At 38.8% G+C, this 13,114-nt stretch overlaps 1 protein-coding gene across 1 annotated transcript in view; it reads left to right on the forward strand.

The window, feature by feature from the left end:
- The window catches only part of TPK1 (thiamin pyrophosphokinase 1), a 141,358-nt gene that overhangs the window by 31,159 nt on the left and 97,085 nt on the right, over positions 1-13,114 (forward strand). The window contains exon 3 of the mRNA XM_065753069.1: positions 339-485. Within this exon, the coding sequence (XP_065609141.1) occupies positions 339-485 (147 nt within the window). The remainder of the gene's footprint in view (positions 1-338; positions 486-13,114) is intronic.

Below are 13,114 nucleotides of genomic sequence, written 5' to 3' on the forward strand. Positions count from 1 at the left end.
ACAGATAGGTGTCTACTGTGACTGGTCTGTGTTAGGCAAAGTAATTAGATCCTTCATTAAAGTACCACATGTTGGCTGTGAATTTATTGAGCTTCAGTACTCATCTTCAAAAATTGCATAATGATATTTATTAGTAATGAAAGGAAATGGCTGTGTTTGAGATTTGCTGTTGTATACTCAGTAGTTAATGGTTTTTTTTTGTTACTATTATTTTTCTCAACAAAGTATACATTTTCATTTTTTTCAGTTTCAGTTTTTTATTTTCAGTATCTAAAGATCATATGAAAATGTATCTTGATGATAGTTCTCTTTGTGACTGCTTTTATTTTATCTTTTAGATTGATTTGATTGTGACTTTGGGTGGACTTGGAGGACGTTTTGACCAAACAATGGCATCAGTAGAAACGCTTTTTCATGCAACAAATATCACTCCTTTTCCAGTGATAGTTATCCAGGAGAGCTCGCTGATTTACCTCCTACAACCAGTAAGTGCTCTAAACACCTGACCTTTCATCCACCCTACTCCTGTAGGTCTGCCATCTTTAATTGCTCATTTTTTTAATTGCAATCTGTAGGGACAGAACCTAAATTGAAAATATATTGCAGGGAAGTAGACAGAAAATTACATGCTCTGCATTCCTGCCTTGAAAAAGGATTGGTTTGTTGAAGATAGGTTTGTTTAAGAGGGGAGGAATGCAGAAATCAAAGAGGTATGAAAGCTAAATTTCATTACTTCTGGAAATTTCAGTATAAATGGAAAAAAAAATCTTTAAACTTTTTAATTAGATTCCAGTAAGATTAAGTCTGAATGGTACACATCATTATGATGGGGATCTAGCTAGGATCATCAAGATAATTTATTTAAGCTCTATTATTTTTTGAGATTTTTAAAGTCTTACTCCATTTATCGAGTCATAAAAAATTTGCATGAAAGATCTTGCTTCCAAGATTTAAAGGCAAATCTAAGCGTCCGAGTCTTCTCTAACAGTGATTCCTTTGCTTGAAAATAGCTTTTCCTAATATTGGGGTTTTTATAAACATAACTAACTTTTCAATTTTATCAAAGAAGGCTTCACAGAATCACAGAATTGTAGGATTGGAAGGGACCTCGAGAGATCATCTAGTCGAAGCCCCCCCCCTAGACCAGGTTGCGCAGGTAGGCATCCAGGTGGGTCTTAAACATCTCCAGAGAAGGAGACTCCACAAACCCCCTGGGCAGCCTGATCCAGTGCTCTGTCACCCTTACTGTGAAGAGGTTCCCACACACATTTGTGTGGAACTTCCTATGCATCAGTTTGTGACTGTTTCCCCTCATCCTCTCACCAGTGCGTGGTGATTAGAATCCAGCCTCATCTCTTTGCTTCCTGCACTTTAGATATTTCTCAACCTGGATCACGTCCCCTCTGAGTCTTCTTTTTTCAAGGCAGAATGGACCCAGGTCTCAGCCTTTCCTCATTAGAGAAGTGTTCCAGGCCCTTTATCTTTGTAGCACTCCACTGGACTCTTTTGAGGAGTTCCCTGTCTTTTTTGTACTTCTTTCATTACAATAAGTAACACTCACAAATAAATTTGACAAAGCCCTGCACCATACATGCTTCATTTTAATTTGAGTAAAGCATTAGTAAGGTCTGAGCTTATAGATTTAAATCCACAGGGGCAGATGTTGTATTAATAACTCTGAAGCATTGTGCCTGCAGGAAAGACTATGGGCACAGGAGCTCGTTTGCCAATGTGACTGATCATTAATTGCATGACTAAATGGATAGAGGTGGCAGCAGAATGTGGGGACAACATGAGGGGCTAAAAGGCAGCTGTTTAAAACCTGGTTGTGAGGAGTAACTTGAGGTGGGTCTGTGGGTGCAGCACTTTGCTTGCCACAGTAAATTATTTTCAGCAGAGTTTTGGAGAATACCAAATGTAGCTTACAAATATTTATTTGGACTGGAAAGACGTTTAATTCTTTTAATTAAAAACATATAAGCAGAAGTTAAGTATATATTTTTCTTTAAAATAATGTTAACCCGCTGCTCACTGTGGCAGGAGATGAGTATTGATTCTGTATCATGTGTACCTAAGGAGAGACTAAAATTCTTGGATATATCCAAGAATTTTATCTAAGTAGTTTTTATCTAAGTACAAGTACAAGTACAAGTACAAGTACTGGTACAAGTTTTTATCTAAGTACAGCACAAAAAATATTAAATAATTACTAACAATTTCACGTTATTGAAGCACATTGAAAGAAATATGTCAATATGTGATACACCCGTGAAAGTGGAAAGTATTGTAGGAAACATGGTTGTAGATTTGCCAGAAGTGTTCAGGGTGATAGAGAAAATATAACAAGGACAATTACTAACTTGAAGTCCAGACAGACTACCAAGCAAGGTGGACCAGATCAACAAAGCCTTATTTGATTAGCCAATAAAATTACCTCAGTACTGAATGTAAGGGTAAATGGCTTTTTGTGCTGAAACATCTCTTGGGAAATGGATAGACAGTGCAAGATGTTGAAACCTATTCAGGAAAACATTTTTGCAATAAAAGCAAAGAAAGCTACAAGGAAGAGCAGTCTTTTGTATTCATTTCTGACCTGTAGAAGTATACTGCCAAGCAGTAAAGAAGAGAAAAAAAGAAAGATGGGAAGAATTACACCCTATAAATTCCTGTATTCATTGACACTATATGGAATATGGTTAATACACTGAGGTCTAGGTAGACGCTGTAGGTACCTAGCTTCAGTTAAATGAATTCCACAGCAGGTGAAATTACTAAATAATCATTATAGCAAGCTCAAAGTGAGGTGAAACTAGGGAGAGCAATGAGAACATAGTCTGTAATTCTAGAAGTTGTAAGCTCACAGAGAAAGATTTTCCTCAGTTCCGAATGAGAAGGGAAAACTAATGACAAAAAGCCTACATTAAATGCATCTTTTCTTCTGTCCTCAGTAAAGTAAATATTCATATGAACAGATAACTGACATACCTATCAGTGCCAAAGTGAGAAGACTTTAAATTTTCAGAGGAAGAGCAAATACAAGATTTTGCCAACTCCAAGGGTTAGTTTTTGTGTGCCATACAACACTAGGTAGGATGAGAGTCAGAAGTAAGGAGACTGTGTAAGAATTCTAGGAAGTGATGCTTGCTTTGAAGCAGGTTCTAGTGTGACAAAAAAAAAGGGGAGGGGAGAGTTTGGGTATCTCTGCAGTGCATAGTCACTGTATTTCTTCCTACAGTTGAGGGAAAGTGGAAAGCCTAGATTCTCAATAATGAGATCTCATTCTTTATGAACAGGATATTTTATGTAATGGTCCATACATTGTATGCTTGAAATTTTAGAAATATCAATTACCATTATATCTTGGCTGAAGAGCATTAGGCCATTAGAGTTACACTTATCATGCCACATTAAAAATGAATGGCTTGAGGTTTCATAGAATTGTAGAGTGGCTTGGGTTGGAAGTGACCTCCAAGATCATCTGGTTCCAATCCCTGTGCCGTGGGCAGGATTGCCAACCAGTAGATCAGACTGCCCAGGAACCTACCAAGCCTGGCCTTGAGCACCTCCAGAGGTGGTGAATTCACAACTTCTCTGGGCAGCCTATTCCAGTGTCTTATCACTCTCTAGGTGAAGAATTTCTGCCTAACATCTAACCTAAACCTCCCCTCTTTTGGTTTAAATCCATTCTCCCTTGTCCTGTCACTATCTGCCTACTTAAAAAGTCAGTCTTCCTCCTACTTGTAAGCTCCTTTCAAGTATTGGAAAATCACAGTTTTTTGTTTTTCTGGTCTCAGCCTCAAGTGACCCAGCTTGAAAGACCAGAAGGGGATAGTAGTCCTCTGATTGATACCTTCTTGTCTATGTCCCCAGTGCAGGCCCTCAGCAGGCAGCAAATCTCTAGATAAGTTATCTGGGAGGCAGAGAGGTGCCTCAGTGCCCCTCAGCCAAGAGTCTTGAATTACTAAGACTCTTCACCCTTTTTTAGTGGTACTGGTCATGACTCAGCTCCTCAGTTGGATCTTTTTCACGTGATCACCCTTCCTGGTACCAAGCTGTTATCCATACATTCTTCTTGAGATCTTTTGGATAGTGGGACTTCAGGAGCAAGAGGGAGACTTCTTCTTTTGCCCTAAGCAGAGACCAGGATCTAGTCTCCCTCATCCTAAATGCAGAGTTGAGCGAGATAGTCAGATCTCTTAGATCAGAAGTCTGTTTATCTTTCTCCTCTGGCTAGGCCCCAAGATAGAGTTGTCTGTCTTCCTGTGCCACTGCATGATACCAGCATCAGTCTCTCTGACTGCTGAATACTTCTCAGCCTGGCAACTTCTCACAACCTGGTCAGCTGCTCAAAAAAATCAAGTTGGGCACTCCTGGACCCATTACACCCCTCGCGTACCTCCATTTCTTAGATGGCCTCCAGTTTTCAGAGCACCCCACAGCCAAGGATCTGTGTAGCCCTCTCCTCAGGAGGCCTGTCTGGGTGCACACATCAGCCCAGAAAGGTTCCAAGCCCCTTATATTTCTCTGCATCCCAGATGCTCCTATACATTCATGACTGCACAGGAGTTATTTCCACATGTTTCAGGTGTATGAACTATGGCATGCAACCTTAATCCAACCATGCTTCCTGAAATGCCATAGAGAGTGTGGAGATAACAGGTCCTGTTATGTAAGATGAGTGACGGAACTTAAGGAGCAGCCTGAGTTATCATAAACAAATCCAGTCACTCCATTGCACCAAGTGATGTGTGTCAGTAATGAAAGTGTATGTCAGGACCTGTGGAATTATCATTTCTTTAACGCATTTTATCAATTTTCTATAAACTCAACAATAGCAACTGAATAAATAATACCATTTACCCTGTATTTCTTCTTGTTTTTCATGTATCTGACTTGTGGATCTCCTTTCTTCCATATTCACAAGCAATCAGTGACACCGCAGGAGCATCAGGGAAGCATGCCTTCTCCATTATAATTTATAAATAGTAATCAGATAACCTCTTTCATTAAAGCCTTTTGTTATTTCATACCTAAACACAGTTGTGTTCTGTGTCTCCTTGGGGAGGTATGAAGCTGTAGATGTAGAAAATAGATTTTCCATTTGTTGTGGTTATCCTGGCAAGCAATTAGGCATCACACAGCCATTCACTCACTCATTCCCCCTCAGTGAGACGAAGGAGAGAACTGAAATAGAACTCATAGGCTGAGATAAAAGTCTTTTACTAAGACAGAAAAGAAAGAAATAATAGTGATGATTATAATATATGTACATAATATATTTACAGAATGGGTGCTGCACAGCGCAATTGCTCATTACCCATCAACCAGTGCCCAGCCAGTCCTCAAGCAACTGCACCTCTAGCTTTATAAGTTAAGCATGATGCTATAAGACATGAAATATCTCTTTGACCAGTCTAAGTCAGCTGTCCTGGTTGTGTTCCCTCCCAGCTTCTTGTTTCCTCCTTCCCTGACAGAACAGTATGGGAAGCTGAAAAACTGGAGCAGCCTTTGCTTTGTTCACCACTACTCAGCAAGTACTAAAACATTAGTGTGATACCAACCTTGTTGTCTTCCTAAAGCTAAAACATAGCATTATGACAGATACCATGAAGAAGATCAATTTTGTCCCAGCTGATAGGAATCTTTAAAGTGCTTCCAGCATGGAAATACATTAAGTTGTCAAACATATTCCTAGAAAATTGTAAGGGGATAAAGTACTAAAGCATTCAATTTTTTATGTCAAGTTACCTCAGGAAGTGATTAGCTGTTTAGCATCATCTGCTAAAAGGCACTAAATGGTCAGAAATAATTGTGAGCACTATGGTGAGCTGACTGACATCAGGAGTACAGTCCAAAAGTGTGGCATAGATTTCCTAATGTATGCTCTTTTATGTCAAGGACAGCATCATTCATACTAATCAACCAAATCCATATTCTTCAAATAATGAAGCAAATGTGATTCCTCATTTCTGGAGCACTTGGAAACCTCTGTTTAATGATGTTAACATCTCTCATCTTGAAAGATAACAGAAGGCTGTGCTTTTCTGACAGAGACAAATGATACTGTTAAGTGAAGCTGACACCGTGCTAGTGTTTCCTCCTAGGAGCCCAGAGGTATCTCCTGATGAGAGTCTGCATCTGGTTGTTCCCATGCAAACTTCCCTTTTCAGCTTGGAGAGAAGGAACAAGATTTCTCCTTACACTTTGACAGTGTTTCTCCATAGGATTCTGGAATTGTGAATGGATTTTAAGGGCACAATCTTATAATTGAGCGTATTTTCTATTTTGAGGGATAGAAGTCCAGTGGTGAGTCAGCTATGGCCTATCTCAAGATGCTTTCTCTTAACTGATTGTTTCAATAATTCCACTTTCATGGTCATCATAATGAGGGCGAAACAAGGGTGAAGTAAATTTGAAAAGAAGACTAAAATTTAGATCTCTATTACACTGGTCTGCACAGTTTTATACTAGACTATGATAATGCAGTGGCATATTTTTTTTCCTTCAGCAAACAGACTATACAACTAAAATCAGTTTATTAGAACTTTGTGTATTCTCAACCTTCTTTTATCATGTGAGGCAGCTGACACACAAAGTCCTTGGTGGAAATTGTTATTTCTTAGAAGAATCTCTAAGATGAGGAATAATAGCATACCTCACTTTTCCTACAGTCTGTGAGCCTACATTAGAGAACTTCAGATGTGAATCTCACGTAACACTCTTCAGCTAGATCTCAAGGTGTATTACTCTGACATTACAGATGGAGCAAGAAAAAGGCGAAGAAGAAGTCAAATGCCTAGCTACCTAGGGAGTCAACAGCATTTTGAGAATTGAATTCAGTGTTTCACATTTCTATCTCCATTGACCTGCAAGCTGGGACCTTTTGTCCTTCTTCTTGGTGCTTTGATTTGATTAGGAGTAACCTTTAGAGGTCATTGAAAGTGTTTATTCTCCTAAAACACAAAAGCTCACTTTTCTACATTACTCAAAAGTCCCTTAGAAGATATTGTAGAGAGGCTGAGCATAGATAAATTAATTGATACCAGTACTTAAAAAGTATGAAAAAACTCTCTCTGCTGAATCTGGGAATGGATTAACTTGGCCAAATAAATACATGCCAATTAAAACAAATCCATGGAGAAAAAGAAAAGAAGAGCTAGTCAGGATCATGTGCAGATGACTATTAGAATAGTACATTCAATTTCTATTGGAAAGCTACATCATTTAGCTTTTTGTGCATGCATAAGCAGTGAGTGTTGTGCTATCCAATAAAATATTCTGTCTATTCAGCATACTACAAGTTCTGTTTTGCTTATCATAACAAACAACGGTTCACAGGAGACACTGGAGAACAGATGTTCCTCCTGTATTTTTTAATTTGTTAGAAATATTTAGGTTAAAATGCATAAGATTAAATGACTATAGCTGTGACAGTCTGTCATTTTTGAATGAGCAAAAGAAAACCCTAGGATATCATGTAGCAGAGCCTACAGCAAGATTTGTTCTTGTTCTGTGAAGTTTCTAGGAAACTTATATATCATGTTCCAGTGCAATAAACTGCCATGAATACGGACCTCTCAAGCATAGCAGTATGTCACTACTGCTTTATTATACAGCCAGATAAAGCTTTGTGGTTGAACAGCCAAATTTCCTCCCTTTCTTAACCTAATCTCTAACTGTAAACTTTGTATAAAGCTCTAAGCAAGTAACTGATCCTTTTCTTTTTATAAAAAGCTGGTGACCTATATATTTAAAGAGAGGCCAAATCTATTGAAATATGTTTTAAAATACAAAATTTGAGTGCTCATTCTCCACAGTTATATACAACTAAATTTCTTTTTTATGAAATTATGGTAGGAATTATATTTTAAAATTAATTACTTCTAAAAACTGAGTGTTATCCAATGAAGAACATATTACTAAGGTTGTAGACCCATGTGTTCTCAAAAATGAAACAACTTTTGAAGAGGAAGTTATAACTGTGTTTTTGTTCTTCATTCTTGATATATTTTTTAAAATTTTATACCTTTCCCATGTCACTTTTGTCTCAAAATGTGATGGATTTTGCTTGTATGTGTATGGATGGTCACCTATAATGCTACTTCAGAACTTTCTCCAAGTTAGGGGAGGTCATATTGCAAGTTTAGTCTAAGGCCATCCTTACTCTTATTTATGAATAAGAGCACTTTTTGTAGTCTCAAATCCATATGATAACTGCAGTTTGAATAGCTAAATTCAAATATGGTTTAACTTGTATTGCTCTCAGGAGGTTCTAATCGAGGCAGGGAACAAATAGAAGAATATTCAGAGGATAAAGAAAGTAAAAATAGAATAGAGAGTAAACAGCATTTAAAAAAATAAAGAAGGCAGAAAATAGTGGGTTTGGAAAGCTATAGTCTGTGTACGTATGTTGAGATTATGTGCTCAGTAGAATCTGACAGCAGTGGTTAGAGATCATTTAATGTTTTATACATGTCTTACTTTGGAATAGTGCCTATTTCTACAGAACAAAGTAACATTTGATTGTGTAGTTTCTTTGTTTCTTAAAAATAAGCTAAGTAATTTTGAGAGTCTTCAGTCTAGAGTAGATGAGGTAAGATGGGATGGTGAATCATTCCTTTAACAGAAATACCCTATACGTAATAGCATTAGTTGTAGAATGTAATACGAATATATATATATCCATTTGAGTCTAAAAATATATGTTCTTATAGACATATTCAAATAATTTTGTCAGACCAACAGAGAAACCAGTGATTTAGGCAGTCAGCTAATGTGAAGTGAGAAAGAGAATAATGTGGCATAAGGCAAGGAGGTTGGTATTATAAAAATGAATTCTTCTATTTTTACACATTGTAGTATAAGTCATTGTTAACATTTTCTCAGAAAATGTGCACTTGAATTATATAACTTCCACTGGGCCACTGTAAATTTTAGTGTGCATGTTAGTGAAAAGAAAGGCAGATGAGTGCAGTGTGCTTGACAGCACTCCTCCAAAATTTCTCTGATGTGCAGCTGAAATGTTACAGGAGCATAACCTACAACAGGCTTTCTCTCCAGCAGTCTGAAAGTTGCAGAAATTTAAGCTTTTTTAATAAGAGTTCTTTCTCCTTTTCTCTGAGGCACCTTAGTCCTAAAATAAATATGCAAGCAGTTGGGTGTCTTTACGCTCTGTAAAGTAAAACTTAATTCAGAAGTAAAAAGCTGTTTTTACTGAACCCACTGGTGTTGATGACTTAGGAGTATTCAAATGGCTTACATTTTTATTATTATGGACAGAAACTAAAAGCATTAACTTTCATTTTGTGCTTGCCTGTGCCTAAAGCAAATTTCTATGGTCTGGTTATGTTCCCTTGAAGATAGGTTTTTGTAAGTAAATACTCATGGTTGATTAACCATCCTGAAATGGAACAGGTGTCAGATGTTTAAAATGTGCGGGGCATGAGGAAGAAGGTACATGTATGTTGAACTGAAAGCTAATTTTTACATTTCAGTGCATCTGCAATGGTTAGTAATACTGGGGCACCTACGTATGTACCTCCAAGAGCATGAGCTTCGGGGAGGCTTGTCTTTTTTAATTTGGTTGGTTCTAGTGTTTCGGATCAACAATCTTTTTGGCATGGTGAATTGGTTTCCTAATTTTTTCAGAGTAAAGAATGTCTTAATCAAAACAGATCTCTGAAGACCAAGGCTAGTTCTTTGAAAGTTTAAGCCTAACAGCCATAAACTGAGGAACCCAAAGAAACATATGGAAAAACCTGTAAATGAGTCTACAGAAAGTATTTTTCGGTGTTGTTTTACTATATCCATCAATTAAACACCAACGTACTGCTGACTTGTCACTGTAAGAAAAAACAAATTGATTTTGGAAATAAGTTGTCTTACAAAAGCATGCAGAACTCTTATTTTCAGATTTGTATTTCAAACACTAAATGCCTTTTCTCACTCAATCTTATTTTAACCATAATTTACATGGCAGTATAGAGTCCGTAATTAATGCAGTGGACTCAACTGAATAACTTCGTAACTGACAAGAGATGGTCCTTTTCGACCTTCATTTCAATATTGCAAAACCAAACAAAATGAAACAACTTCTGCAAGATAATGAATAAAAGATGATTCAAGAGGTGTCCTGTTTCTATGAAATAACAAAATGCAGTTTGGCTGCCTGTTAGTCACTGACAGCTGAATTCCTTGGTGGGAAAAGCAAATCATTTTTTGCATCCTTTTCCTGCTGCTTGATTTATAAGAAAGACCTGAATTTTTTTATTAAATCTTTCTTCCACTTTATGCTATTAGATCTCACTGTAAGATATAAGTCTAATTGCAAACTTCCTCCCTCTTTCCCCCTCATCATATCCAGGTTTCACATTCCCTTGTTTTATTTTTTTAATTAGGAGGATCATGAAAGCATAGACATTTATGGTGTGTCGGTGTGTGGAGAAGGCAGGAGCCTACCTGGCACTGGGAGCTCTGAGGATTTCCACAGTCCCACTGGTGCAGGGCTCAGGAGCCAGGGTCTACCCCACAGATGCAGCCAGGAGCCAGGCAGCTCCAGTCATTGGGCCTTCCCCTGGGAACAGGGACAGGCAGAGCCTGGGCCAGGATATGAATCTGGTGGCTTGTCAGGTCATGTCCCAGAAGGGTGGGGTGGCAGAGGGCTGGAGATTGTTCCTGATGTGGCCTCACTAGACAAGGGTCATGGTCATGGGAGCACCAGGGAGTCTGGGCAGGGACAGGGAGGGTTAACAGTGCCCCTGGGGCCATGGCAAGGTTATGGGAGTGGGATTTGGTGATTAAAATTAGTGATGTCTTTAATCAGATAATTCACATGAGAGGGACCTTCAAGTTACTTTTAGTTGCTGTGCAAGCTAAGTCCTCCCTTCTTACCCATGGAAGAACTTGTTCCTCCCTCAGACTTTCTACTGTTCTGTGCTGGCACAGTCACAGCCGTCTCCTTTGCTCAAGCTTTCTAGGCCCTAGAGGACAAACCTAGGAGCACTGCATGAGAGATGAATGTAATATGCAAAAGCTTCTGCAGGTAGCAGAACACCAGACTGCAGGTAGAAGATGTTGCATTACTTTGAGAAGTACAATTTAAATCTTCCGATTTCCACTTTACTTACTTTGCTTATAGTTTTATAAAACCTGCTGATTTTCAGACAATGGAAAGAGATTTCCTCAGTAATATGAGCCCTGGACCAAGAAAGTTATTTACACAATGGGGAGAACTGAGGAAGCAAGCCTCCACACTGCATGGGAGTACAAGGTTCATTAGTGACAAGCACATTCATAGTATGCAAAGACAATTACTAAAATTCATAGTATGCAAAGACAACGTTGTTTGTGGTAGGTTCTGTTTTTTTCCTTTCTCTTTAGAGTGGCTGAAGGATGTTCCCCTCATCAGGCAGGTACAGCCACAGAAGGCGACATCTTCTGGTACCTTTTGCAGCCTTTTCTTAATAACAGAAAATCTGAAAACAGAAAGAGATTGAATGGGTTACTGCACTTCTAGACATTGAAATTTATGATAAAAGCTTGTCTTGGAGTGGAACTAAGATTTGGCCTGGAGCCTGCTGGATTTTAGTTGTGCTGCAGTACTGCTCACACAAACTGAGTCTGACTGTATGAAAGTAATTTGCACAAGTCATTAACAAGGCTTTAAGGAGATGATGAGAATTAAACATTGTCAGCTGATTGGTTAACATGTATGTACGGTGGTGGTCACTAAACCAATCTTTCAATCACAAACTCAAATCATTTTTCTTCCAGCTCAGCATATGATAGTATTAAGTGATGTTTTTGTTTGAAATGTCTCGAAATGTTTTTACATGATTGTTCTGTTCATGAAGAAGAAAAATATGCTTCTCACAGGTTCTTGGCGATATCAGGCAAAGTAGGCCAATATACAGAAAGATAAAGAAAGAAGAGTTGAACTCAACCACCTGGTAAAGGGAGTCTCTGATTATGCAGCACTCCTCAGAAAGAAGCCTAGGTCTAAGAGATGCTATCCTTTAGTGACCAAGCCTAACATGAGCCCAGAGTGGCTCCATCCTGAGTCCACCCCTTCTTGGTAGCTTGGGGAACACAGGGGTGAACAATTTGCCATCCATATTCCCCCTTCACCAGGTGCTCAGTCACCAGTTCAAGCCATGACCTAACAGTTCCCCTACACTCCACCCCTTCACAGCATGAACAGTGATTGGCTGCATTTGGAGATGAGCGCATACTTTGCAAGTACAAAATACACAATCAGCAGTTTCCGTACTGAATACACAGAAGTCCATAGATCTGTTCACTTGTGTGTGCAGGCTTTGTAGTTGTTGCAGGATCACCTGCAAGGTTCATAGTTGTCACAGGATATATTCCATAGATGTTTCCAGAATATCCATTTCTTTTCTTTAAGAATACCCACCACCAGGCGCCATTGAAGAACAGAACATTATGATGACTCTTCAGAGGCAGTTATCAGAGTTCAGTGGTGTTTCTCCTGCTATTGATCTTGTGGGCCACAGATCTCAAGGGAGTTAAACAAATGAATAAGCGGTACCAAAGCAGGCAGGTCTTCCCTCCAAGGTAAAATACATGCAGTATTATGGTCTTGGGTCAGTATTCCTGCCTGAACAGGGGCATGCCCAGGCTGTACCTCACACTTTGGCCTGATATTGATGGATGATTGATTATATCAGGGACTGGGGATGAGGGGTTCTGATCTGCTAAAGTGACACTATCAGTGTTCCTTTCACAGTGAAAATGAGGATTTGTATTATAATTTCTGAGATCCATGTACCAATTACTTTCAGAGTTACAAATTCTCCCTCTTCTAGTAACTTCCTCCACAGAGCAAGTAGGCTGCACCATTTCAGTCCTACCTGCACCCTTCCAAGACCACTTTACCTTATGACTTGAAGTCCTCAAGGGAAGGGAGCAGAAGATTATTCAGCATCCCAATATGGGACAAGCATACTTCATTTCCTTCACTTTGGATCCTAAGAAGGGTGGCCCAACGGTTTGTAATATATGAAGGGCAATAGATCAACTATCTCTGGGCCTTTCATTTAAATCTCTCAGCATCTCATGCAGCTGTTTGGTCCATCCCTGCAGGAACAGGGAG

This window comes from Cyrtonyx montezumae, unplaced genomic scaffold, assembly GCF_038088225.1.
Source record: "Cyrtonyx montezumae isolate F1298 unplaced genomic scaffold, pur_monq_1.0 scaffold_8, whole genome shotgun sequence".
Classification (NCBI taxonomy): Eukaryota; Metazoa; Chordata; class Aves; order Galliformes; family Odontophoridae; genus Cyrtonyx; species Cyrtonyx montezumae.